This window comes from Mixia osmundae, assembly GCF_000708205.1.
Source record: "Mixia osmundae IAM 14324 unplaced genomic scaffold scaffold_9, whole genome shotgun sequence".
Taxonomy (NCBI): Eukaryota; Fungi; Basidiomycota; class Mixiomycetes; order Mixiales; family Mixiaceae; genus Mixia; species Mixia osmundae.
The window spans coordinates 243,953-269,654 of NW_014575555.1; the positions used below are offsets into that span (position 1 = coordinate 243,953).

Consider the following 25,702-nt stretch of genomic DNA (forward strand, 5'->3'; position numbering starts at 1 on the left):
CATTCATCACCAGCCAAACATGTACACAATGATGCTCGTCCTCGCGATACTCATCGGTCTCCTCAGTATTGTCAAAGCAGCAGCTCACAATGCGGTCCATCAGCTCGTCCAGCGTGAACCTGTCTCCTATTGCGGCTACCAAATCAAGCTTGCGGGTGCTCCATTCGTCTCTGGCTTTGCTGTTGCTCAGGACTCGAGCTCCAAGGTAGCACACGCGGCACGAGTGATGAGCGAACTAATGACAAAGCCAGCTGTTTGCTATCGTCAACATCGGCGATGGCGGTCAGGTTGGTATATCACCTATAGGCGTGATTGCTAGCGATGGCTCATTGTACACGGAAATGTCGTGTAAGCGATCACAAGCTGCTTTACAACCGCTGACGCTCGTCGTAGTCATTGGCTCAGATTTCACGGTCACGATCCATCTTTGGGCTAAGCCAGATGGCACCGTGTCCAGTTTCAGAATGAGTCAGGCAAAGATTCGCGGACAGAATCCGGACATGAATGATGCAAGTCCAGTCAGTCAGCGCCGTACCTCTGACTAAGATGTACTCGATCGACAGCTCGATAATTACGGCCTCGCGTGCAACGGCATCAATATCGGCAAATGGCAGCCAACACAGTAGTCATTGCATGCTCGAGGCCATGAGATTCTGTCAGGATGTCACCATGATGCACGTGCTAACGTAGGATCGAGTGTCTCTCGCAATTCTCTGGCAGCTTGAGCTCGCGCCTTGTGGCAAAGTCGGCTCGGCAGCAAAAGCCGCACATCTTGGCAATGCACTCGGTTTGGTTCCTGTCAAGCCATTCAGGACGATAATGCAGGAGTCAGGGACAGGCGCACACTCTCGTGCAAGCTGTATTGGCACACTGGCGGGGATTATCGAAAGCAAGCTGATCCAAGCGTGTCCATCTGGCCGTCAGAGCCTCCGCTTGGTTTTGAGTGATGCATAGACCGAGTGGTATACCAGGCGATCCGTCTTGGAAGGCCCGATAAAGACGCTCTCGCCAGATTTCGCATCGATGAGCACCCACGAATGCCAGCAAGCACGGTCTGATGCTGCGCAGGTCGACTGTCCATGACGAGCGCTGCACATCGGAACCTTCGAATTCTTGTCGAACCGGATGTTCTGTGGCCCCGTAATCTACCAGTCTTGTATTGATGATCCAGACCGCTGCCTGCTGGTAGTGTAGCCATCGTATGAATGCATGCGCAAGCGTTTCTGCATCAGCGCGGTGCATGCCGCCCGCAGCAACTAGCCAGGGATCTTGTCTGATGATATCGATTGGCCAGGAATCGTCGAGATGCTCGTCCAGATGCTGCGGCGGGCGGCCAGTGTCGTCTTTTGTCTGCACGAGAGCTACGCGACAGTGTATACGCCAGAAAGACTCTGGACACTGCGCTACCCATCGCTTACTCGCCGGGTCAGTCTCGTAGAGCGTCTTCGTGATGCTCTTGAGCCGTGTAGCACGCTCCATGAAGTCACGCCAGCGTTTATCAACAACTACGGCCAAGTCATCAGTGCAGCCACGAAACGACAAGAGAGCCGTACCTTGCATAGCTTCCTCGACAGCCCGCGTATGACTCTCATCGAGAGACTCTTTGCTCAGAATGAGCTTGCGAGCCATCTCGAGCACGAAAAAATCCAGTCGGTGCGGCCATTTGAGGAGCGGTGTTTCCGCTGTTGGCCAGATTCGGACAAAGGGAGCATACGATCCGTCGTTTGTAGTCGAGAAGAGTTGTCTGGCGCGAGCTGAATCTTCGCCTTGCCTTTGGTCAAAGACAGCAGTCTGTCGATAGAGACTAGGTCGGACCTGCATAATCGTATGAGCTCCGCTTCCGGCGGAGGATCTGGACAAACCTGGTAAGGCTCGATCTGGTCCAAGAGATGCTCATAAGGTGCGAGCACTGCCATTGCTTCCGCGCGCGTCAATGTTTTTGCATAGACGCAGCCTGCGCATTGCCACATGAAGGAAGGACGAGTGAGTTCGACAGCGGGTAGCCTTTCCTCCGGTACACGCCACTTCTGGCAATTTTCGCACGTCATAGCGACTGCGCGTATGGCTTTGAAGCGCGATGTCGCAGCTTTTGAGCAGTGCTCAAGCCAGGTGTCTGGCCGACCATATCGAGCCAATGCGAGCACTTCTGAGGCATCTTTAAGGTATAGGTCCCAGATAAAGTTGTCCCCATAGATGCCTCTGCGGAAAGCGCGACAGGTCGCTTCGAGGTTGATGACGGCGTGCAAGGACGTCGGCATCGCGACTGTGGTGGATTCGTGTCGTTCGTCCGAAAGATCGAGCCGCTCGTCGTAGCTGTCGCGCAGGCAGCGGAGGATGCGCCGTATCAATTCCGGCGGGAGACGATTAGCATTGCCGCCGCTATCTGATGGCCAGAAATTATCAAGTTGCTCGACGTGGGCAGTCAGTCGCGCGATCAGGTCATCGCCGCTGTCGTCGTACGCGACAGCCAGCTTGTACCGGCGGCATTGAGCTTGTAGGGCTTCCCATGGCCAGAGTGAGAGCTCGTGGATGTTCCAGCATGACAACTGATGAACAATATCCTGTGTCGGTAGTTCGGCGGTGAAGAGTAGCTTGCGAGGACGTCTGATGTGAGCTGGCACTATGTCCCATGTCGAGCGAGTAGCAGGCCATGTCGCGCGCCGCTTGGGCATATCGATTGAATGCCTCCACTCTGAGACTGTAGAAAGTGATACACATCCGTTTGACTGTGTCCTGTCAGGCTGGCGAGTCAGCGTCAATGCATCGTCCGTGCGGGTTTGTCAAATGATTTGACGCGTTGCCGTCGTGCCTCGCAGTCCACGCTCGCAGACGTTGCGGACCCAGCAGACTCCGACGCGGAGTAACGATGTCTGATGCTGTGCATGTCTCTTGCGAGGATCTACAAGATTGACTGCTGACAATTTGATGCTATGCTCAAATAAAGTCAAGTGTCACATCTTACAAGCATGCATATTCGAGACGACCCGATGTCTCAAGAAGACAGTCTTAATGCTTACATGCAGACATTGCTCCTCAGATCACTGCGATCGGTGCGAAAAGAAAGTGAGTGTGCGCATGTGCGCTTCGCCTTTGCGCTAGCGAGTCTGAGGACAGACGTGGTCAGGTGCTGACGGCGATCGCGGGCGCGGATGCCGCTCGGAGGGAGTCAAGTCGAGTCGAGTCGAGTCGAGTATCGAGCCGCGAGCTTCATCCGACAAGCTTGTGCGCCTCCAAGTGACGGTCACGAGCGACATGACAGATCACCGGTCGTTGGCAAACACGCGCAAGCTGCTCTTCCCTCGCGCTCGGCCTCCATCACAGGAAGCTTGCAAGGCTTCCTCCGGGCTCAAGACCTCATTGGGCTTTGCAAGCTGAAGAGGCGGTTGTTGTCTTCTTGTCGATCACGAACATGCATACGGCAAGCGAGTCGGCCTCCGCGTGACAGCCAATAGCATCGTGGCAGGTCACGAGTCGTTGGCAAAGTCGAACTCGCAGGCTGCATCACCTCGGACGGGGTGCCCCGTTCCTAGATCAGGTTGCAAATCTTGGCCTTCAAGGTCCGTCGGTCCTCAGGTCTAGCAGAGATCTGATCGTGATTGTCGTCTTCTTGGCGACCGCATTCTATTCCACGACGAGTAAGAGCGCCTCCACGCGATTGCGGTGAGCTCCATCGCAGTTCCACCCCGTCACGGGCTATAGACCTCTCGCTCGCTGCTTGTCACTCTAGACGTGAAGATGGATCACCCCATGGCGGACCGGCTTGCCAGACCGGTCTAGGGCCTCACGTCATCGTCGAGCAAGGCAGGGAGTCTGAATGCGGCTGTCGTCTTCTTGCCGAGCCTGATCTTCCATCATAGACGATGGGGGTGTCTCCCAGGGACGGCTGCAAGCATCGCAGGCGGTCACCAAGTCATCGGCGAGCGCCTCATTCGCTGCATCAGCCTCGAGCGGAGTTGTTCCCGTCCTCGACGGATAGCGAATCACGTCTCTGAGCTCCGCCTTCGTAGACGTCTCTGCAAGATATCCGAATGGCCATGTCGAGCTGCCAAAGTGCGATCTTGGGTCGAAGCGAGTCGAGCCGAGCGTTGGCTTGATCGCATATAATAAGGCGCCCTTGATTCACAAACTTGAATAACGCGCAGAGGCCAGCGTAAGTTACGGATTCCTGGCAATCTGCAACAAGCATTCTCGTCAGATGGCGGACACTGCCAGACCAGCAAAGAAGTCAAAGGGCAAGCAGAAAGCAGAAGAAGCGTCGGCCCATGACTTGTCAAGCTTCCTGCTCAAAAGCACAGAAGTCGCGCTGGACAGCGACTTGAACAGTCTTTTCAGCTCCTCAAAGCCTCTCGTGCGCCCTGCTCCTTGTCGTCATGCTCGCACTTATGCCGAGTGATGTGCAGGTGTCCATCAAGCGTTCGAATGAGACGGATGCAGATTCACCGGAAGCCAGAGCACGGCGTGCAGCGGAAAAAATCAAGCGTCAAGCTGCTTCCGTAGCCGCAAGAAGCTCTCGAACTCCCAAGCTCACCCCAACTGCGTCAGCATTGGCGCCAACGCAGTCAAGCAATGCGAAGAGACGAAGAAGCACGCCATCCGAGGCGGAAGAATCGGCAGAGGAACAATCTGACAGCGACTCAGCGCCGCCTATCCATGTCAGCCTTTTGCCGGGCGGCGAGGAGAGGCAAAGCAAGCCTCGCAAGGCAAAGAAGGCCAAGTTGACGGATGAAGATATTTCGGAGCGCAACGCTCGCACCGTCTTCATTGGCAATGTCGTCCTTGCCGCCGCGTCAAGTAAAAGCACGAGCAAGGCGCTCGTGCGGCATCTGTTTTCGACTTTGCCTGAACAAGTCCAGGCTGTCGCCCGTTGCGAGTCGATACGATATCGTTCGCTACCTCTTGCTGCCCCTGTCACCCAGCCAAAGTCTTCCCAGTCACACGCAAAAGCGCGAGCAGAGCAATGGAAGCAACACGCCAACGGTGCCTCCCAAGAACCGGCGCAAGAGTACCTCACACCAGCACAGCAGCGCAAAGTAGCCTTCATCAAGCACGAACTGCATCCGTCTGGGCAAAATTGCAATGCCTATGCTGTGCTGCAGCTCACGAGCCCAGCTGCTGACCTCGAGACTTCGGCAGATCTGGCAACATTGCTCGCTACCTCGGCGAATGCTACAGTATTCGAAGAGCGTACTCTGCGTGTCGATCTCGTCAAGAGCGCCAGCGATGCAGCCAGTAGCCCAGGCAAGACCGATTCGCACAGCGCCGATCATCTACGGCGGACCTGCTATGTAGGCAACCTCGATTTTGCCCAGGACGAGGAAGGCATCCGGAAGGTCTTTGAAGACCTGCTCAGGGCTGAGAGAGGTGCCCCTCCTGCTGGCAAGCCTTACGTCGAAAGCGTCAGAGTTGTCAGAGATCGCGATACGGGCCTCGGCAAAGGATTCGCTTACGTGCTCCTTCACGTGCGCCTTTGCCCATATCTTCGGGACTGAGCTGATCAGCCTGCAGGACGAGGATTGCGTGGACGAGATGTTTGCGATTGAAGCAAGCAAAGTCAAAGTATCGAAGCGAAAAGTCCGCTTGGAAAGGTGCAAGACGTCGGCCGCGCTCAAATCAATCAAGGTCAAGAAAGAAGCTGCTGCTGGATCTCTTCAAGGTTCGAAAGCCGCCGTCGATAAGCGAGATCCCAAACGCGACAGGACGCACAAGACCCATCCCTTGCCCAAAGTCCGCGTGAATCAAGACATCGGCGAGAAGATCAAGGATCTCTCGAAAGAGGAGCGTAAAGAGTACAAAGCCAACGACGAGTCACGCCTCGCCCGGCGACTCGAGAAGAAGCGCGCAAAGGCAGCGCTGTTGAAAGCAGACTCTCGCTCGAAGCAAAAGGAAAAGCTGCGCACAAAGCGAGACTCTGGCAAGCCCAAGATGTCGAGCAAGAAATCTCGCGTCCGAAGTGATGCTCAAGAGTCACGCAAGACCCAGAAAAAGGTGTAACATCATTGTGCATATTTTGGCAGAAAGACGCGCGTCTGGTCTGCTAGGAATGCTTCGACGCCAGCATGCCATCTCACGTCGACTTCCCACAATCTGCGTTGACCAAGCTCTGCCCAGATAAAGGAAGCAGGCATGGTCCGGCTGTACGGAAAACACGCATCTTGCTGCAAACCCAAGCGAATAGTGATGCTCCGAGCGACAGTGACCTGGAAGAGCGCATGTAGGTCTTCGACACAGAGCATGCTAGCGCTCCAGAGGGACAGCCTTCTGAGCGCCGGCCATGTCCCTGCGAGTAGCGCTCCAGTAAGATGGCGGATCTCGGACTGCGCTCTGTGTTCTTGTATATGGAGTTCTGTCAAATGTGGGAAATCCCAGCGCATTGCGCGATGAAGGTGGCTCAGCAGTGTGCTGACCCGCTGAATGCTGTGCATGACACGATTGTGACCTTGCAGTGGTTGCAGTGAATGCCACGAGTAAAAGTCTATACTCTTCAGCGTTGGAAGATGGGACAATAGGATCGAAGGGCCAGCGGTGTAGTCAGTAAGGGCTGCTCTTGCCACGATGGCTTCCAATCGAGCCTGCTGATGTGGCGCATCGCCCGCTCTGGGCAAATACTCTGTTCGCAAGAGGTCGATCTTGCGCAGCTCGGTCAGAGAACCCAAAGCGCGTCTGATCTCTTCGCATATTGCAGCACGCGGCGGAAGGTCGGGGTAAGGCGCCTGCTCAAGGCCAAATGTCTCTATCGCCTTGCAATGATGGAGCCATTTGAGCAGCGATCGAGCAGGACTGCCTCGAGGTTGCTCTTCCAGAGCAATCTCGTCTTGCTCTTCCACAACGATAAGGCCACCGTCGAGATTGCCAATCTTGAGTTCCTTGAGACTGTCTGTCCAGACTGGCAGATCGATCGGATCTGAGAACATCGCGTGTGCTGCCAACCAGCCCCGAGGGTCGAAGCGAACACTTTCGAGTAGAGGCACACTGCGTAATATTGATGCTACGATCTGACTTTGATCATCCATATTCGCCGGTTCGTCTTCATCGGGTGGGTCAAGCTGACAGACAACATTGACCTGTCGGACTGACCGTCTGATACGCTCATCTAGCGCAAGGAAAGCGACTCTGTCAGTCTCGCTGACGCCGCCCTTGATGGCAACTTGCTGCACGACGAACATGAGTTTGCGCCGATTGACGGTCATACTGTAACTCACTCGGAACAGGAAAGGGATCGTAATGTCGCGAAGCCAGCGAGATACTGAGGACAATGGACGGAGCGAGGTATGGTCACACAGTCTCTTGGGGTCCCGTATCTGCAGAACATGCTCGATGACTTTGCCGATGAGCTCAGGCGGCAGTGCGAGCAGCATATGCACGTGTAATGTTCAGAAAAGTCACAGGCCGCGAGATGCATCGACGACGCGATGACGCGAGACGCGAGGGGTGGGAGGAGTAGACGACGGCAGCGCATTGGAGTCCCAGTTCTACAATACACGTAGCAACAATGATTCCAACGGCCAAGCTAGGCAGTATTGATCTCTTCCATTTTGGGTTGAGATCTATCGAAGCTGCTCTGCGAGCTTGTACTGTTGATCGTATCCGAGGCACCCGGCGTCGTCCCGGGCTCCTTTGGCAAAGTGAAGACAGGATGCGAGACGGCAAGGACGGTCATACAGAGCACCATCATGGCTGCATCGAGGCCGAGGAAGTACCGTTCCCGCGTGATGAGATAGCCATTCCAGCCTGTCAATATCGGGTCAGACTGGTATTGATATGATGTTGATGTTGTCAAAGCTCACCTTGTGCGAGCTCGATGGTCCGGTAAATGCCACGTATGATGATGAGCAAGGAAGCAAGACCGACACCGCTGCCCAAGTAGGCAATTTTCCGTGGCAGCTTGTGGTCGCGAGTGTATTTGTAGAAGAATTCCGCGTATAGGCCGGAGAAGATGACCATGCAGACTAGCTGAAAGGCGATACCGGCCAGGAAGATGTGCGTGCCCGTAGTTTGCGTAGAGATTGAATTTGCGCCAGACGTGATGCCGCCGCCGGCAGCTTGCATGACGAGCGAGATAATGTCAGTCGTGACGAAGAACCAGGTCAGCCGCCTGGGCGAGAAGCGTGAGTGCGTGTCTCCGAATTGGGATAGATGAGCGACGATGATGACAAGTGTAGCGTAGCATGCCGCACTGAAGAAGACAGGCCTGCTCACGGGATCAGTCTGAGAAAGATCACGTGCAAAGGGACACGCACGCGATAGTGAGACAGACAATCTGAACGAGAAAGTAGTTCGAGGCGTTGACGCTCGCAGTATTGTCAGTGCCCGACAGCGCACGGCCGACCCATCCGATGAGTTCGGTTATACCGCCAACGCCGACGACAAAGAGCCACCAGCGTCGCGACTTGGCAGCGAGCCCAAAGTGAAGAACAGTCAGGAGACCGAAGATGACGGCAAAGACGACGCCGGTCGCGAGTGCAGGATTGTAACCATACTGTGCATAGTAGGCAATCGAGCCGTCGTTATTAAACTGGTAGCATTTGCCAGTGGCAGAATGGTAGATCGGCGCGCCATCCAGATAGTCCGAGGGTATCAGACTCGTATCGGTACAGCCGGTCAGATCAGGCCAGAAGGTGACATTGGCGAGTGTCAGACCCGGATTGTGGGCAAGAATGCGATTGACGTATGTATCGCTGCTCATCCTAACCTTCTGCTTGATCTATCTGCTCAACACCCCAGGGAGCCCGAGAAGCCACTCTTTATGTGTTTGCAACGTGCGGAAGCACTGCGCCGTCCTCGTCATGACCACACAGCACAAGGTTGCAACGACCAGTGACGGCGCGGAGCTGATAGAGCGGCCGCGCGCGAGTCTTACCTCCGTGGAATATTGATTATAATGAAAACGATGCCGATCACAGATTTATCGATCTGGTTGGTGAAGGGCAGGGCGGCAGGCGGCGGGGACACACAGACACGACACACAAGAACATGACCGGACGGAGCGGCTGACGTGTCCGCGAAGGGCTATGTCAGGGAAGCAGCGAAGTGCGGTAGCGATCGCATGCGACCCCTGTCGCAAGCGCAGGGTCAAATGCGAGGCCCAAACTGACTCGACCCTGTGTCGACGCTGCGCAAAGCTCTCGCTTCACTGCACCTTCTCAGCTCGTACAGGCGCGATTGCGACTCGTCCGAGCTCAAGCAAGACCTCGCCTGGCGATTCTGATGATTTCCTCGGACCGAGCGCTGTGTCTACACGCCTGGGAGCCACTCAAGTCGTGGGTCAACTCGCCGCGCATTTATTAGGCCTCTACGCTCGCAATGTTGGTTTCGAGTTGCCCGGCATGACGGTCGAGCCCGTCAGACTGGCTTTCGAGGAAGCAGCTCGTCGGCCATCTGAGATGAACCCTGTCATGCGCGCACGCCTTTCGCTCTGTCTGGCCATCGCGGCGAGAGTGTCTGATCATCCCCTGATCATCGGCTCTGGTGCGCCTAGCCTGACAGATCTATCGAGAATGCGCGATAGCGATCTCAGCCAGTACGCAGCGAGGCGGCATGCGGTATGCATCGAACTCGTCCAACTGGCAGAGAGTGCGTGCAAGCTCGAAGCGGGATTCGCCATCCCTCCGACACCAGACAGTGTCGCCGCTGTCTTGCAGCTCGACCTGGTCTACGAATCAGAGGACACCGCATGGAAGGGGCATCCTTTCACCCACACTGCCATGTCACAGCTCCTCACGTTGCACGAGTGCCAAGAATCGGCTCGGCTTTCGCTCGTGCAAGTCGAGGAGGCAGGCGAGCATATGCCCCAGGGTCCTCTCAAGTGGGCGGCGGCAATCTTGGATGCTAGTTTGGCTGCACGCTTTCGCATGCCACTCAATATTGGTAATGCCTCAATACAGCACATCTTTGGCGAGGCGCTCCTGCTGCCCTACCTGCCAGTGGGAGAAGCCCTCGCATACGCAATCAATCGATCACGAGAACCCAGCTATGCAAGTAATCCGTTCCCATTGTTCGGCCTGTCGAGATCCATCTTGATGGCCACCAGGCTGCTCGCTCTGCATATCACTCCCCGGCATATCACGCCCGAGCTGATCGATCTAGGCGTCTTACAGCAGGCGCTTGGTCTGATCGACGGCGAGGTGCAGTGGATGCTCGATTTTCAGACTCAGGCCAAGCGGACCGGCTTGCCCATGCAGCCTTTGCTTGACTGGCTGAGACTGTTCATGACCCTAGCCGTGTCCGCCTGCGAAATCGCGAATGATGCCCTCTTGCGACATCTACAGGCGACTCGCGCGGGCCTGTTCAGATTTCTTGACCTTGCACCGTCATCGCATGATGGCGAACTGATATCGCCTCAAGAGCTGACGTACCCATCCGCGCTCGCTCTCCAGCTCGAGCAAGAGATGGCTCCCCGTCGCCTCGTTCTTGCAAGGTTGCTCGCGCCAATGTTCCATCGCGACTTGCAAAGCTTCGACTCCATATGCGCATCTTTCCATATGCAGGTCATCAGAACTTCTTTCGGCCGTCTGGCACAGGTCATCTCTGCCGCTACGCCTGCAGAATTTCCCGCGACAGGACTCGCAGCCCATCTGCCTCTGTTCTCGGCTCAGCAGAAAGAAGATGAGCTCCGACAATGTCTCGAGGTGTTATGCAACCTGTCTTGGGCGTACCCGGATGTCAGCGAGGACATCAGGCGGATACGAGATGCTCTCTCGTCTGCCGAGCCAATGCCTGTCTCGAGCCAAGATCTCACTGTTGATCCAAGCTCACTGTTTGATATGTCATCGCGTCACGCTGATCTGCCCGCTTTTGACGAAGACAATCTAGCACACCTGTTGTCGTACACATGATATCATATTTTCTCACATTTCAGCAGATCGACAGCCTGGCCTTCGGCCGCAAACTTTTGACAGCCTGGCGCTAATCAAGTCGCGTCTCCTGTTATCAGCGCTAGCGACTGCCCCGCTCAAGCCCATCAGACATTAAGCGGCATCTCGACATGACGACTGACAATAAGGCCGACGACATCCCTCTGGATGACGTTGGCGACAATCAGAACAATCCCGAGGCCGAGAAAAGCAAGCGCAGCGGCTCCGACAGTTCTACGGCTATCTCAGCCTCGAAGGCCGCGGAGGCGGAGCTTACTGCAGAGCCAGCCAGATCATCAGACCGGCCAAGCGCCTTCCGCTCTGTGCTACAACGCATCGATTCCGTGCTGCCCCCGTGGCTCGCGCCGCACTTGCAGAGCTCACAAGATTGGAAGATTCTCTTTCGCTGTGGAGTCTCTTTATGGCTCTCTATGCTCTTCACCCTCGTCTCGGACACTGAGCACGCAGCCGGACGAGCCGCCTTCCTGTTCATGATTGTAGCCGTCATCGTGCCGCCTTCTGACCCCGTCTCGCTTACGTTTCGGAAGACCTTCATCTACGGCTTCATGGTCGCCGCGGCCTGGGCATACTGCGTCGTTGGCGTGCGCATCGCATGGATTGCTCGCAAGGACTTCAAGTATACGCAAGCCGAGTTCACGCAGATGCAGGCGGCTCGCTTTGCTCGACAAGGTCTTCCCGCGGCCGAGATACCCGGTGCGATTGGTATCGCTGTCATAAATGGCGAATTCATCGAAACGAATTCCTCAATCGTCATTGCTGTCTGGCTCAGCGTCGGTATGGCCACGCTCATGTGGATCAAGGGACGTATAGGGCCCTCGCCGTTGCTGTTTGGCGTCATTCTGTCGATGATCCTCATCAGCATCGTCTGCACCCTCGCGCATCTGTATCCATATCCTGATTATTTGCTCGGTCAGACTTTCTACATACCTTTCATCTGGCAGAGTGCAGTCACATTGGCTTGCTCTGCATTCATCTTTCCTGAGCAACTTGGCGCGCATACACTGCGGCGGATTGGCGCGGCCCTTATACCGATTCGAGCGATCGCTGCAGACCAGTCAGCGATGCTGGCCACATCGCCACTCAGCGCAGAGTGGGACATTTACAAGCGCAACGAAGGTCGCATGGCACAATCGGGTCAAGCTCTCATGATGTTAAATGCGGTAGAGTCCTACGTCCGGCGGGACATTGCGTGGATGCGAATGAGTCAGAAGGATGTCAGCAAGGTGAGCCGACTTTGCCCTGACCTTTCGCGCGCTTATCGTCAGCCAGATCCTCATGCATCTACGATTCCTCTCCGCGCGAGCAGCTAGCTTCGTATTCTTTCAGTCCATGATCAGCAGCAGATTCGACAGACACCCTAATGAATCTGCTAAGCGAGACCGCAAGGTAGCTACGGAAGATAACTTCATGCTGCACCTGCCAAAAGAGCGCGGTGTGACGCTGGACGATAGCAAGGAGGAAGCCGGAGACACGCACTCTGGTACGAGCTCGCCTGTCCGACAGGACACGGCACAGTCAGCCAGCACATTTGACACACTAGGCAACCAGAACGATGCTCAAGGCAGACAACAGAGGCATGTAAATCCCAAGCTGCATATACCGAGCGGCGCTCGCAAAGGCTCTCCGCATGAGCCGAAAGAGCATAAGCTCAAGCATCGTCCTGTTGGCTTATTCGAAAGCGCGCAATACCACCTGCTGGCAGAGCGAATCAGCAATTCAGACGATGAACGCGCCGTAGTCGAAGTCGTAGCGCTCCTGCATTCATCGTCGGCCGATCTGCTGCATGCTACCGTAGACGCAATGGACTCGCTGCTGGCGTTGCTCAGCCGGGGTAGCGGATCAGGTCTTTCCGACATCTTCCGGGATTCTGAGCAAGTTTGGGGACCCGTCACCGAGCGATCAGACGCTCTGGCACGGCTCGATAGCGCGATCGCTGACTATCGAAACAAGAAGCGGCTGGAGATCATTAGGCCCTTTGCGCCACTATTCGATTCAACACTTGCTCGCGACGGGCGCGTACGGCAGCCTTCGCACCGCGCCCTGTTCTGGTCGATGCAGTATCAGTGGGCATTGATACAATTCTCCGATAAAGTCAGAGCGCTCGTGAGCGAGGTTGTCGATATCCAAAAGCGGAGCCCGAAAAAGCGACTGTGGGCCCCTCTTGATTGGCCCTTTGCTGGTCTGTTCTCGTCGCATGGCGAAACGGGCGAGAATTATGGCGAATACGATCCGGACGTAATCGAGGGTCTTTCGGACTTTGGATACACATCTGCTCGTGATCCAGAAGTGATCTTAGGCGGACATACGATGAGATTTGGTAATTTGCTGCACCAGGCAGGCAACTTGATAAAACGCTCGGATGTCTTGTTCGCCATCAAATCTGCCATTCTGATCGCATTGCTATCGTTGCCTTGCTATTTACGTTCCTCCGCTCATTTCTTCTACACAGCGCGAGGTATCTGGGCCGTTTTGATGGTGGGCTTGGCGAGCGTCGAATTCGTCGGACAGACGGTCTCAAACTTCTTCTATCGAATCATCTGCACTGTCATCGGCGCACTGTTCGGACTGGTAATATGGTATATTACTGCAGGAAATGGCGACGGCAATGCGTACGCTCTTGCCGCCGTTTGGGCTGTCCTGGTGCTGCCAATCATGATGATCCGTCTTTACTACCCTGCACTGATCAACGGCGTCATCGCCGTTGTCACCGCCATTCTAGTCTTCGGCTACTCCTGGCAAGACACGCACTTCCCTTCAGCTGGACAAGAGACTGGCCACGGCTGGGAGACAGCTTGGAAGCGATGCGTGCTCGTCATCGTCGGTGTCACGGCAGCTTTCATAGCGGCCTTTCTGCCGCCAAGCACGTCGGACAAGACAAGCTTGCGGATCACGCATGCGCGCAGTCTTCAATCAACAGGCGTCCTGTTCTGCCAGATCATCAGCTTTGCGAACGTCAAGCAAGGACCGTCGAATCCGGTGCCAAAGTCTATTGCCAAGAACTGGCTTGCATTGCGCACTCGCTTGCGCATGACGGCCATGCATTTGCCCTTTGTTGGCTACGAGTACAATTTGCGGGGTCGGTGGCCCAAGGAGCGCTACCAGAGATTACTCACTCTTCAGCTGTGAGGCTCGTCTTCGTGTACAGAGAGGCTTGTGCTGACGGGTAATTCAGAGAGATGGTTGACATACTGGCCCAGCTTGCAAGTGTCATCGCCGAACTAGACTCGGACTGGACCCAAGCGCTGCTGAGCCGTACACGACTCGGTGAGCCCGAATTTATCGGCGAGCTGGAAGGCGCGCTCTATATGGCACATGTAGCCCTCAGGCACGCCACGCCACTTCCTCGCTATTGGACGCCTTTGGCAACTCGCCTGACCGATCATCGGTATGGCGTCAATCTGGTGCTTGAAGACGAAATGGGCTCCAACGTGCCGCACACTGTCAACATGGACGTTGCAAGCAGTGAAAACTATCTGAAGTTCTGCACGGCGACGACACTGGCTTGGAACTTTATCAATCGCGTCGATCGGATCGTCTACACCGTCAAAGAGCTCGTTGGCGAAGATTTCGCTCTGCATCTCCGCGACGACGCCTCGTCATCAAAAGAACAACTCTTGCAATCGCATTCACCAGATGGCTTCCCTGAAACCCGAATCTAACACAAGCTCATGGGCAGTCCTTCTGTTTGGCGATATGTCTTGTCGGAACGGTCTTGTATCTTTGCCTGTCTTAACACAATGTGATGATCACTCCGAGAAGAAAGCCAGCAGCGAGCGCGATTGCGTTGAGGATGCGCTGCCAGTGAAAGTCTGTCAAGCTGGAGTGTTGTGTCTGACGCGTCGCCCCGGTTGGTTCCTGTTAAGGCTGTAAGCCAGGACAGTCGTGAGAAGTCCCGAGACGCACAGCTACCTGCGGTCGATGGCCTGGTCGTGGTGGCTGTGCACTGGTCGTCCTGGACTTTGGCATCGACGTGGGTTGCACATTTTGATCGATTAGCCTGGCGCGTCTACGACTCTCCTCGCGCGTCATGACTGGCGTAGGCTGGAGGCGGACACCGAGAGGTAGCTGCGGGACTTGTCCGGGCATAGGCTCAGCTGCTATCTCTCGTCGTTAAGCGAGCTTCTGAGATTGGCAAATTTGCACACCTCCTGTCCTGCGGCGAGCGGATGAGGGTTGACATGCATGCACAGCAAGCAGCAGTGCTAGTAGCAGGGTCAGCGTGCGTATGCTGAGCATGTTGTTGAGGACAGGAGATGCATGGAGAAGGCCTCACTGCCCGTTGTGAAGCAGCGACGATCATGACATGTCGCGAAAAAGCGCGGCGCTGCCTCCTCGGGTCCTCCATCGATGCATAGGCGATCGACGCTCGCACAGACCACATGCAAGGATGGCTGATCTCAAGACGGCCGACATACCCATGGGCGACATGGATAGCAAGGCCAAAGCGGAGGCAGGTGCAAGCAGGGACAGTGGCTCCGAGCAGACAGTGACGGGCTCGGCTTCAAAAGTCGCGGCGGCCATCAAGGCAGGGGAACCTGTTCAGGGGGCAGTCAAAACGAGTCGCTACCGCAGACTGATACAGAGCGCCGAGAAGAGCCTGCCGCCCTGGCTCACGAGTCATCTACGAAGTGAACGGGATTTGAAGACACTCTTCAGATGTGCCGTCTCGCTATGGCTTGCAATGCTCTTCAACCTCGTCTATGCTACTCAGCGGACAGCTGGACACGCAGCCTTCCTCTTCCTCATCGTTGCAATCCTCGTACCGCCTTCAGACCCAGTCTCCCTGACCTTGCGGAAAACCTTCACGTACGGCACAATGATTGCTGCGGCATGGGCATATGGCGTCGTGGGCATAAGAATCGCCTGGATCACTCGCAAAGAGTTCAAGTATAGTCAAGCTGAGTTCACACAACTCCAAGCCGCTCGTTTCGCCCAGCAAGGCTTGTCTGCTGCCGAGATAACGAACGCAATTGGCATGGCCATCGTCACTGGAGAATTCGTGGAACTCGGACCGTCGCTCGTCATGGCCATCTGGCTCAGCATCGGCATGGCTACGCTCATGTGGGTCAGGGGCAGGATAGGCCCATCTCCTGCCCTATTTGGCGTCATCCTGTCGATGATTTTGATCAGTATTGTCTGCACGCTCGCCCATTTATACCCTTATCCGAATTATATCATTGGCGAAACCTTCTATCTTCCGTATATCTGGCAAAGCGCAGTCAACCTGGCATGCTCCCTGCTCATCTTCCCTGAGCAGCTCGGAGCACAAACTGTACGGCGAATGAGTGCAGCCTTGTCACCTATAAGAGCCATCGCAGCAGACCAAACCGCCATGCTGGCTACATCTCCGCTCTGCGAGGAGTGGGACATCTACAAGCGCAACGAAGGTCGCCTAGCTCAATCTGGTCAGGCGCTCATGCAACTGAACGCAACTGAGACGTACGTTCGTCGTGATATCGCATGGATGCGCATGAGCCAGAGCGATGTCAGCAAGGTCAGCATGGGGCTACTTCGTGCTTGATCGGAACTGATCGGACCAGCAGATACTGACCCACTTACGCATCCTCTCTGCACGGGCTTCGAGCTTTCTGTTCTTCCAGTCGATGATTAGCAACAGATTCGATAGGCAAGCTGGTGCCAGCGCCACGCAGGATCAGCAGGTAGCTACAGAGGCCAACTTCATCATTCGCCTGCCTAGGTCGCACAACCCCACGCCTGGAACGAGCCAAGAAGATCTTGGGGATATGCAGACTGGCGCGAGCACGCCAGACCCCGCAATGGCGTCTCAAAAGGCGGATGAACTGCATCCCTTCAGCCTACAAAGATCAGCTCGAAGCGGCCACCAGCATTCACATCTCAATCTGCATCACCTGGTCGGCAGATCAGGTGCCTCTTCGCCTCGCAGATCAAGAGATCGCAAGCCCAGGCACCGTCCTGTCGGCTTGTTCGAGAGCGCGCAATATCATATGCTTGCAGAGCGCATCGGCAATGCAGACGATGAGCATGCGGTCATAGAAGTCGTCGCGCTCTTGCATAGCTCGTCTGCCGATTTGCTCCATGCCACGGTGGACGCAATGGATTCGCTGCTCGCTTTACTTCAACGTGCAGGCGATTCCGGTATTACCGATATCTTCCGCAATTCAAACCTCGTCTGGGGTCCAGTAAGCGAGCGATCGTCGGCTCTTGCCAAACTCGAGACAGCGCTTCACGAATATCGCACGATCAAGCGACTCGAGATCATTACGCCCTTTGCGCCCCTCTTCGATCGTCTGCATCGGCATGATGGGCGTGTGAGGCAGCCCTCGCATCGCGCCCTCTTCTATTCGATGCAATATCAATGGGCCTTGATGCAATTCGCCGACAAGGTCAGAGCGCTTGTCAGTGAGCTTGTCGAGATACAGAAGCGAAGGCCGACGAAGCGCCTGTGGGCGCCTGTTGATTGGCCCTTCTCTGGTCTCTTCTCGAGCGCAGGGGAGACGTATGCGGACGAGGACCCGGATAGGGTGCCGGGTCTCGTGGACTATGGCTATACATCTGCTCGCGATCCGGACGTCATTCTTGGCGGTCGATCAATGAAGCTGGGCATCTTCTTGCACAAGGCCAGCACTTTCGTCAAGCGAACAGACATCCTGTTCGCGATCAAGTCAGCTGTGCTCATTGGGCTCGTCTCTCTACCTTGTTTTCTGCGCTCATCGGCAGGCTTCTTCTACCGTGCGCGCGGCATCTGGGCCGTCTTGATGGTCGGACTGGCCAGCACCGAGTTCGTCGGACAGACTGTGTTCAATTTCGTCTACCGAATCGCTTGCAGCATCGTTGGCGCGGTGGTCGGCCTCGTGATATGGTACATCGCAGCCGGCAACGGCGATGGCAACGCTTACGCTCTGGGCGTCGTATGGGCTATTGTCGTGCTACCTATCATGGCGATCCGACTGTACTACCCTGCAGTCATCAACAGCATAATCGCTGGAATCACCGCTATCCTCGTCGTCGGATACTCGTGGCAAGATACGCACTATCCCTCTGTGGGCCAAGAGACTGGCCACGGCTGGGAAGCCGCCTGGAAACGATGTGTACTCGTGATTGTCGGCGTCACGGCAGCTTTCTTGGCAGCTTTTCTCCCGCCACATACATCCAACAAGAAGACCCTGCGCATCGTGCACGCGCGCAGCCTACAATCAACAGGCGTCCTCTTCTGTCAAATAATCAGTTTTGCAAACATCAAGCAAGGCAAGTCTACGACAGTTCCGAAGTCTATCGCGAAGAACTGGCTCGCATTGCGCACCCGTTTGCGCATGACTGCGATGCAGCTTCCTTTTGTCAGTTTCGAGTACAATCTTCGCGGGCGATGGCCGAAGGAACGATATCAGAGATTGCTCAGTTTGCAGCTGTGAGGCTTATGTTCGATTAGGGCGAGGCTGGCGCTAACGAGTAATACAGAGAGATGGTCGACATTCTGTCCCAACTGGCCAGCGTCATCGCTGAGCTCGACACAGAGTGGACGCGGGCATTACTAGCACGGACGCGTCTGGGCGATCCTGAGTTCATTGGCGAGCTCGAATCGGCACTTCACATGGCTCATGTCGCTCTCCGATACGCGACACCCCTGCCGCGGTACTGGACGCCGTTAGCAACTCGTCTGTTAGACCATCAGTATGGCTACAAGCTCGTGCTCGACGACGATACGGAATCGCGTCTCCCTCACACAATCAACTTGGATGTCGTGTACAGTGAGGATTATCTCAAGTTCTGCACAGCGACGACCCTCGCTTGGAACTTTGTCAATCGTGTCGATCGTATGGTCTACACCGTCAAAGAGCTCGTAGGCGAAGATTTTGCTCTGCATCTGCGCGGCGATGGTTTCACCTCCAAAGAGCACTTACTGCATGCGGAATCTATCGACGATCAAGAGCCTCCTTCATCATCAGGTGTAATATGATGTTGCCACCATGTATGCATGCCACACCAGTGTAATACTCCAGATCACTTGCTGTCTTGTCTTGACAATTTGCATAGAGGTCAGGACACAACTTGCTGAGCTGTGTCGGTAATATGATGATGTGTTTTGTACACGTGGCAAAAAGCCAACAGCGTGAGAGAAGGCAACCATGCGTGTCACGCTAGCGTCGTGTCTTATAAGTCGTGCCGGCGCTTGTGCTGACGGTCAGTTTCTGCTTTCAGTAGCCGGAGCGGCCGTCAGGCGTGTCTGAGCTAGGTGACAAGAGAGCTTGACCCGGAAGCCCAGCCTGCGCGTGAGCGGTCTCGCCAAGACAGCAACTCAAAGAGCTCTTGAGTCGACCAGGACGGCGACTTAGCCTGCAGCTATCGCCAGGCCGCCGAGGCAAGGAAGTGCTGCGACGAGTGGAAGCAGAAGTCATATCAGACCTCCGAGCTCTGACCCTGGCGAATCACCGCGAGACGACGGCAACGACAAGGTTGTTGTGGTCTCTGCCGTTGCGTCAGCTGACTCGTCAACCGGCTGTCGCTCATCGAGCCTGTGGACTGCCGGCGACAAGTCGCAAGCATTGTTTATCCCCAGGACAGCTTCCGCTACTGCTGCGCTCTGAGCCGCATCCCCGGGCAGACCGTGCGCACAAGCTTGACGAGGCACACGAGCTCGGCCCGTTCTATCGTCGTTCGAAGTCAGCGAGCACTACCTCCGACCGGCAGGGCACTGACATAATCCATACGGCAGCCTAAGCATAGTGCGACTTGATCAGGCCAGTCTTTGCGCACTCATTCAGACTAGGTAGGTCACGAGCACGTCATCGCATGTTGGTATGACTCATTCCGACTTTGCGCCTCTAGATAAGATGGCTGCTTCAGACATTCCACGACGAAGATGGTAGAGGGCCTGCACGCAATCGGCCCCTCTGCCAGCTTCTTGCTGTCCTCTTGATCTGACGAATCGCACCTCGAATACCTATACGTCACCTCCTATCTGCTATCATAAATCGTATTCCAGCAATGTCAGACAGCCCGTCTAAGCGACCGATCGCCGGTCAAGCAAGCGGCTCCTCGCCACGAGCATCAGGCCTGAGTCAACAGCGCCCTGTTGACAAGATGCCTGGACCGCCTGGACCGCTCGTCCTGTCTCAGAGCAACGTTAACATTTTACAGCACGAGCAAGCTGGACTGATGGGACCGCCCCGGTCGCCATTGTCAAGACAGCGCAATCTCGTCAATGCGCCGCCGCCGCTCGTCTACCCTGTCTCCATGAACGGCACAACGACATCACGACCTCAAACCCCGAGGGAGCCACAGATGCCTGGCTCGCATCTGCTATCACCGCATCGGCAATCGATAACAGAAGCTAATCTCAGGAATGGCATCGGAGACGAGTCCATGCTCTTCAGATCACGTCCTAAGCGTGGCGTTTCCACGTCCTCGTCTGCGTCCGTCTCGACCAACGTCTCCGCTGTCAGCTCGCGCAATAACACTAGCAAGAGCCGCATTCGTTTAGCGACCCAAATCGAGCACACGGACAGTACCGGCGCAGGCCGACTTGGCGGACGGTCGAGGCGGCCTTCGCTCGTCAGTTTGCAGAGCTTCGCTGAAGGTGTGGCGCATGTCGCTCGCGTTCGCTCACCGTCTTTGCTGGGTCATTCGCGTGCGTCTAGCCAGCAAGCATCGACTGCAGTCTCGCTCGTCTCTTCGGCTGCAAATTCGCCACGTCGTCTTGCAGGCAGACCAGATCTGACAAGCTCGCCCTCTTCTGCTGCATCCTCACGTCGTGAGAGCCTGGATCTGTCGAGGCGTCTCAATCTATCTGGTCTGCATCATGAACGCGAGCAGACCGCTCGGATCGACGATGTGCAGGGCGAACAAACGCCTGCCGCTCGACATTGGAAATGGCTCGAGACGCGACAGGATCAAGAGCCGGGCGATGAGCAATCGAGCGGCGAAGATGACCATCTTTTCGGCAAGACACCTCATGCATACAGTACGAGCACTCTCGGTGTCACACCGAGACCAAGCAACATGTTCGCCATGTCCGGCATGACCTCCCCGCTACCTCAAAGATCTCATCGTGCAACCTCAATCAGCTCTGCTGCCTCGTCACAAGCCTCGAGCATACCGTCCTGGCACGAGGAAGCAGCTCGAGAGCGAGCCGACTCGATTTCTTTTTTCGATTTGGAACTAGATCATATGTCAATGGCATCTTCGAATCGCTCGCGTCTGCGCTCTCCCGTCGGCATGAGCGACGGCGAGAAGTCTGCGCGCCACGACAATTTCCGCTACACGCCCGGTCTGTCGACATCGCCAAAGGTGAGTGATACAGAAGAACCCTACCTTGACGAAGACGCGCCGCTCGGTTTTGATGGCGAGCCTGACTTCAACGTCTTTGGCGAAGGCGATCGACTCGGACTTGGGACGATGCATGAAGGTCAGCTAGTGGTCGATCTGTTTGCATCCGATATCACGCTGCCTTCGCCTTCTGCGCACTCTCGCGTGGATTCGCCCGGCCTGGCAGACAACCTCGGTGGCGATTTCGGTGGCGACTTCCAGCTAGAGATCATTCGACAACTAGGCTATGGATCTTATGCTGTGGTCTATCTTGCTCGACAGGTTTTGTACGACGCACCAGAGGATGCCGCTTTCGCTACAGACGATCACAGCGTCAGGGGCACTGTGTACGGCAAAGAATTTGCACTCAAGTGTCTCTGCAAGAAGAATTTGTCGGACGACTTACTCGAAGTACAGAAATTTGAAGTGAGTGCTATCCGGGTTAGCATAGCGAGCGGCAAAGCTAATACGAGTGCAGGCTACGCTACATCGCTCCTTGCCTGCACATCCCAACATTGCCGCGCTTCACCGAGTACGTTCCCCAATAAGGAGCCAGCATAATCTGACTTACACGTGGCAGGCCTTCGCCACGCCCTCGTGGCTCTTCCTTGTCATGGAGTACTGCACCGGTCAAGATCTGTTCTACTGGCTCGAGCAAGCGCGTGACACGCAAGACCTCGGGCTGGCTTCGCCCGCACTCAGCTCGCCGACGCAGAAACTGAAGACCTATCTACACGGCAGCGATATGACTGGTCTCGATGAGAACGGCGAGGATCGCACGCCTCCCGACCCTTATCTGCTCGCATCGACTGCTAATACTACGCTCTTATCGAGGCGTCGCCTGCGGCTCATCAGCCGGATGTTCCAGCAAATGTGCAATGCCGTTCAAGCCTGCCATGATGTCGGTATCAGCCATCGCGACATCAAGCCGGAGAATTTCATAGTCACTGACGATCGCGGGCGCCATGGCTATAACGACTCGGCGTACATCTCGCGCGTCGCCTCACTCGACGGACTTGCTGCTGTCAGCGAGCGACAGGCTTCGCTGGGCATGGAATCAGAAGCCAAGGTAGTCGTGAAGATAACGGACTGGGGTCTCGGTACAATGGAAGACGAGTGTGGCGACTTTGACTGCGGTAGTAAGCCATATATGGCATATGGTCAGTCAAGAATGTGCTTGGAATCCAAAGCTGATTCGAGAAACTCAGAGTGTCGAAACAACCTACACCCAACGTATAAGCCAAAGGGCGCAGACGTATGGTCGTTGGGCATCGTATTGCTCAATCTGCTCTATCATCGATGTCCTTGGCAAGATCCGACAACCACAGATCCCGATTTTGCCGAGTATCGACAAGATCCTGTCACCTTCTTCGAAAATCGGTTCGAGGGCATCGGCAAAGACGTAGCGCTGTACCTTGCCGACCGTGTCTTCTGCAATGACGATCGAGTCTCGGCTGGCGCATTTGGTCATTGGGCTACCGGCCTCGTTCGCTTCATGGGCGAGGGACACCGACATGCAAGTGCGTCCAAGGCCACCGTTCTTTTGCAGCCATCTTCAAGCAGGAGCGGTCTTGGTCCAGAGATCGCCAATACACGTGGAGGGTCTCCATCTGTGGACGGCACCACGCGTTCACAGCTCGTGAGCTGGCCCGCTACACCAGACAAAACAGATCTGCACGCCGCGAAGCTACCCATTGACGAACGTGCCTCTGCTGGCACAATAGTAGACAACGAAGATTCTGCGCAGGTCGCAGACGTAGACGACACAGAAGATGGATCAGCAGAGAGGGATGCATTGGGCGAGACGAGCGCCAATCGCGCGCGTCGGCGGAAGCGCGGTGCCCGCAAGTCTCGACATCGTCTGCATGCAGAAGTCTCTACAGCCAATACAGCTTCCCCAGACAGCGGCGCGGGCCGCACCAGTGCCGACGAACGACTCGATGGTATGGCTGCCGAGACCGAGGATCTGGCTCGGCTGGTCAGCAAGACCCATCGGCCGAATGGCTCCCATCGATCAGCTTCAACTGCTCCTGCTTCGCCAAGCCTCAGTCCTGTTGGTGACCGGACGAAGCGAGGCGGTAAGATCGGCTTCATGGATCGCATGAAGGGCGCCCTCATGAACGGCAATCCCGATCTACAAGCATTTGCTCAACGCGTGAAAGAACGCGACGAGGGCAAGGGCGCATCCGCAGGTAACTGGAGCGCTCCTGCAAAGCTGGGCGGACCTCAGCATCGAAGCAATTACAGTCACGAGAGCTCGGCCATTTCGAGCTTTGGCTCTGTCGCCTCAAGCGAATCTTGGGCAAGTGGACAGTCTTGGTCAAGCGGAGCAGTCGACGACGATCGTGGTCGGTCAGGCGGTCATTGGGCCTCTAGCTCAAACCGTAGAGGCCGCTTGGAACAGAGCTGGCGCACGCAAGAGGTATCACCTGGCTCGACCAGGTCATCGTCCGCTGCGCGATCCAATCAGACGCCGGCTTCGAGCTTTGGCAGCCATGCTAGCTCTCTCAGCTCTGCGCCAACAGCCTTCTCGCGTAGTAGCAAGCCGGCCCAACAGCACACGGCTGCGCGCGCCAACAGCGCATTCAATGCGCTCGAAGATGTACGTGAGACTCCATCGCCATTGCCAGCTCGCGATTTGGCTTCAATCAGTGAGCGGTCTTCAGCTGCTGCCAGCAAGACAGCTGCACCTGCGCCAGCTGCCGCGCTTGATAAAGCGCCTTCAGACCCTATCGCCCTGCGGCCTGCGATCGTAGCAGTCGCAGATGCGCTGGCGCAAGGCGGAAGCTCACCAGCCAAATCGACGCATTCGGCCGCGAGCACACTCAAAGGCCGGCCACCGTCCATCGACGATGCGCCAAACTCGCGTAAGGGCTTCGCGAGCATGCTCAAAAGTATTGGCGCGTTCAATCGGACCATCAACAGCCCCGCAACGCCCAGCAAGTAAGGATGATTTCGAAATAAAGGAGGAAGAAGTCGTAGCACTTGTATTGCAACAAGGATATCACAGTCTAGGCTTGATAGCGAGCTCCCGTGCTCGAAGAGGCATCAGCTCGTCTACTGCGTCTTGCTTACTTTCCAAGTCGTCCTCTGCAGCGGCGAGCTCGAGGTGGATCCGCCTTGCTTCGCGTTGACCGGACAGTAAGGCGCCGTGGACGCTTGCTTGGTGCTGCTGTGAGGTATGCTCACCTGCCATGCCAAGCCGACCTTCCCAGAGGGGCTTGCTGAGCTCGAAATAGTCGAGCAGAGTAGCAGGATCTTCGCCCTTGTTGAGCTGCGCCTCTGTCGCCACTGGTGTGTACGTGTAGGATCCCAGGGCATGCTCATCGCTCTGCCAACGCGTCACGATGACTCGCTCGGGTTGGGGGATCTCGCCTTGCACGGAGGGTGCAAGATAGTCGACAAGCAAGCCGTGAGCCCATTGTTTGGCCTCCTCATCGCTCAGCTGCTCTATCGCCTCGCCGGCTCGAGCACCGAGATACATAACCAGCACTGGCGATTCGGTGATACTCGCATAGCTCTGGAACATGATCGTGCGAGTTGACAGAGGGTGTCGCCCGTCGGGGTCGCAGTCACGGAGCAGCATTGTCCAGCTACCTTGCTTTGGCCACCAGACGCGAGGAAATGACATGACAACTTTATTGAGCAGGCCAAAGCCCAGTCTGTCGATCGACGCTAGCCTCCGGGGTGGCAAAGTGGGCTCGAATCGTATCCGATTAGCCTTCAAGACGCCTAATGGCACAGTGACGAGAGCAAAAGGTGCGCTCAAGTCGCTCGCATTTGTGGTAGAGCTAGCATTGCGCGAGGAGACGGTGACAGAATCCTCATCTTCTGACAATGCCACCGATGTGACTTGCGTGTTGAGATGGATCTCGCCACCACGAGCTTGTATTGCCATCTTGAGCACGTCGATGAGCTGGCCATAGCCGTACCTTACTAGAGCGTCGCCGCCTTCATAGTCGTGCTCTTCACCCCAAGCGCGAAAGCTGACGTCTTGAAGGGATGCGCCTGACCAGCCGTCAAAGCTGGTGGCCATACTTGTGGCATATCTTTTGAGCTGTTCAGTCTCGAGACCATCGTACAGCGGTGATCGTTTCCTGTCGAGTAGATAGTCTGCCAAGCTGCGGGTGTAGGAAGGCACTGTAGCGCCTGTCTGCGCCTCTGCGCGTGACCGGTCGAAGAGCGTAGTGAAGACGCTGGCGGCGAGCTGACCGGATGTCTCCTCATCTAGCGGCTTGCCGTTGCTCTCAAACATCAGGCCAGGATCATCGGCATGATGCAGCTCGATGCGGAGATCTCTCAGGATGGTCGCAAGAGGGTTCCCCAGCTGTCCGTGGACGAAAGAGGCCCCGAGATCGACAGGACACGGCAGGCCATCTGCTTTACTGGCTGTACGGATTCTGCCGCCTAGACGAGACCGAGCTTCGAGGATCGCGACGGACCGTCCTGCTCGGAGTAATTGCAAGCCAGCCCACAGTCCAGAAATGCCGGCGCCTATGACGATGCAATCTGGCATCGTTCGTGCTGTCGCGGATGAGATGTCAATC

General features: G+C 56.0%; 12 protein-coding genes across 12 annotated transcripts; 7 read left to right on the forward strand and 5 right to left on the reverse strand.

The window, feature by feature from the left end:
* Window positions 1-28: 28 nt before the first annotated feature.
* On the forward strand, window positions 29-626 carry L969DRAFT_19088 (uncharacterized protein; the record flags this gene model as incomplete). Its single annotated transcript, XM_014710569.1, has 4 exons — window positions 29-205; window positions 252-348; window positions 394-518; window positions 564-626. 4 exons carry the CDS (start codon window positions 29-31, stop codon window positions 624-626), a joined length of 462 nt encoding a protein of 153 aa, XP_014566055.1.
* On the reverse strand, window positions 501-2,774 carry L969DRAFT_89567 (uncharacterized protein). Its single transcript, XM_014710699.1, has 3 exons — window positions 1,863-2,774; window positions 1,554-1,815; window positions 501-1,505 (listed from the first exon to the last, which is right to left on the reverse strand). The coding sequence occupies exons 1-3, from the start codon at window positions 2,670-2,672 to the stop codon at window positions 829-831; spliced, it is 1,749 nt and encodes a 582-aa protein (XP_014566185.1). The 5' UTR covers window positions 2,673-2,774; the 3' UTR covers window positions 501-828.
* A 192-nt stretch (window positions 2,775-2,966) lies between these two features.
* L969DRAFT_52858 (uncharacterized protein) lies at window positions 2,967-3,375 on the forward strand (the record flags this gene model as incomplete). Its single annotated transcript, XM_014710700.1, has 2 exons — window positions 2,967-3,063; window positions 3,110-3,375. 2 exons carry the CDS (start codon window positions 2,967-2,969, stop codon window positions 3,373-3,375), a joined length of 363 nt encoding a protein of 120 aa, XP_014566186.1.
* An 820-nt stretch (window positions 3,376-4,195) lies between these two features.
* Window positions 4,196-5,991, forward strand: L969DRAFT_82989 (uncharacterized protein; the record flags this gene model as incomplete). Its single annotated transcript, XM_014710701.1, has 3 exons — window positions 4,196-4,348; window positions 4,401-5,459; window positions 5,506-5,991. 3 exons carry the CDS (start codon window positions 4,196-4,198, stop codon window positions 5,989-5,991), a joined length of 1,698 nt encoding a protein of 565 aa, XP_014566187.1.
* A 2-nt stretch (window positions 5,992-5,993) lies between these two features.
* L969DRAFT_96138 (uncharacterized protein) lies at window positions 5,994-7,355 on the reverse strand (the record flags this gene model as incomplete). The annotated part of the gene is made up of 2 exons (XM_014710702.1): window positions 5,994-7,148; window positions 7,200-7,355. 2 exons carry the CDS (start codon window positions 7,353-7,355, stop codon window positions 5,994-5,996), a joined length of 1,311 nt encoding a protein of 436 aa, XP_014566188.1.
* A 152-nt stretch (window positions 7,356-7,507) lies between these two features.
* On the reverse strand, window positions 7,508-8,683 carry L969DRAFT_52471 (uncharacterized protein; the record flags this gene model as incomplete). Its single annotated transcript, XM_014710703.1, has 3 exons — window positions 7,508-7,728; window positions 7,785-8,188; window positions 8,238-8,683. 3 exons carry the CDS (start codon window positions 8,681-8,683, stop codon window positions 7,508-7,510), a joined length of 1,071 nt encoding a protein of 356 aa, XP_014566189.1.
* A 325-nt stretch (window positions 8,684-9,008) lies between these two features.
* On the forward strand, window positions 9,009-10,832 carry L969DRAFT_96140 (uncharacterized protein; the record flags this gene model as incomplete). Its single annotated transcript, XM_014710704.1, has 1 exon — window positions 9,009-10,832. The coding sequence occupies one exon, from the start codon at window positions 9,009-9,011 to the stop codon at window positions 10,830-10,832; it is 1,824 nt and encodes a 607-aa protein (XP_014566190.1).
* Window positions 10,833-10,981: 149 nt separating this feature from the next.
* On the forward strand, window positions 10,982-14,530 carry L969DRAFT_96141 (uncharacterized protein; the record flags this gene model as incomplete). The annotated part of the gene is made up of 3 exons (XM_014710705.1): window positions 10,982-12,094; window positions 12,141-13,993; window positions 14,044-14,530. 3 exons carry the CDS (start codon window positions 10,982-10,984, stop codon window positions 14,528-14,530), a joined length of 3,453 nt encoding a protein of 1,150 aa, XP_014566191.1.
* L969DRAFT_589181 (uncharacterized protein) lies at window positions 14,299-15,317 on the reverse strand. Its single transcript, XM_014710706.1, has 3 exons — window positions 15,017-15,317; window positions 14,775-14,968; window positions 14,299-14,726 (listed from the first exon to the last, which is right to left on the reverse strand). Exons 1-3 carry the CDS (start codon window positions 15,105-15,107, stop codon window positions 14,601-14,603), a joined length of 411 nt encoding a protein of 136 aa, XP_014566192.1. The 5' UTR covers window positions 15,108-15,317; the 3' UTR covers window positions 14,299-14,600.
* On the forward strand, window positions 14,815-18,851 carry L969DRAFT_89573 (uncharacterized protein). The gene is made up of 3 exons (XM_014710707.1): window positions 14,815-16,365; window positions 16,415-18,258; window positions 18,309-18,851. The coding sequence occupies exons 1-3, from the start codon at window positions 15,259-15,261 to the stop codon at window positions 18,805-18,807; spliced, it is 3,450 nt and encodes a 1,149-aa protein (XP_014566193.1). The 5' UTR covers window positions 14,815-15,258; the 3' UTR covers window positions 18,808-18,851.
* A 984-nt stretch (window positions 18,852-19,835) lies between these two features.
* L969DRAFT_96144 (uncharacterized protein) lies at window positions 19,836-24,102 on the forward strand (the record flags this gene model as incomplete). Its single annotated transcript, XM_014710708.1, has 4 exons — window positions 19,836-21,581; window positions 21,634-21,687; window positions 21,736-22,315; window positions 22,364-24,102. 4 exons carry the CDS (start codon window positions 19,836-19,838, stop codon window positions 24,100-24,102), a joined length of 4,119 nt encoding a protein of 1,372 aa, XP_014566194.1.
* Window positions 24,103-24,159: 57 nt separating this feature from the next.
* L969DRAFT_52402 (uncharacterized protein) lies at window positions 24,160-25,671 on the reverse strand (the record flags this gene model as incomplete). The annotated part of the gene is made up of 1 exon (XM_014710709.1): window positions 24,160-25,671. The coding sequence occupies one exon, from the start codon at window positions 25,669-25,671 to the stop codon at window positions 24,160-24,162; it is 1,512 nt and encodes a 503-aa protein (XP_014566195.1).
* Between the last annotated feature and the right edge of the window lie 31 nt (window positions 25,672-25,702).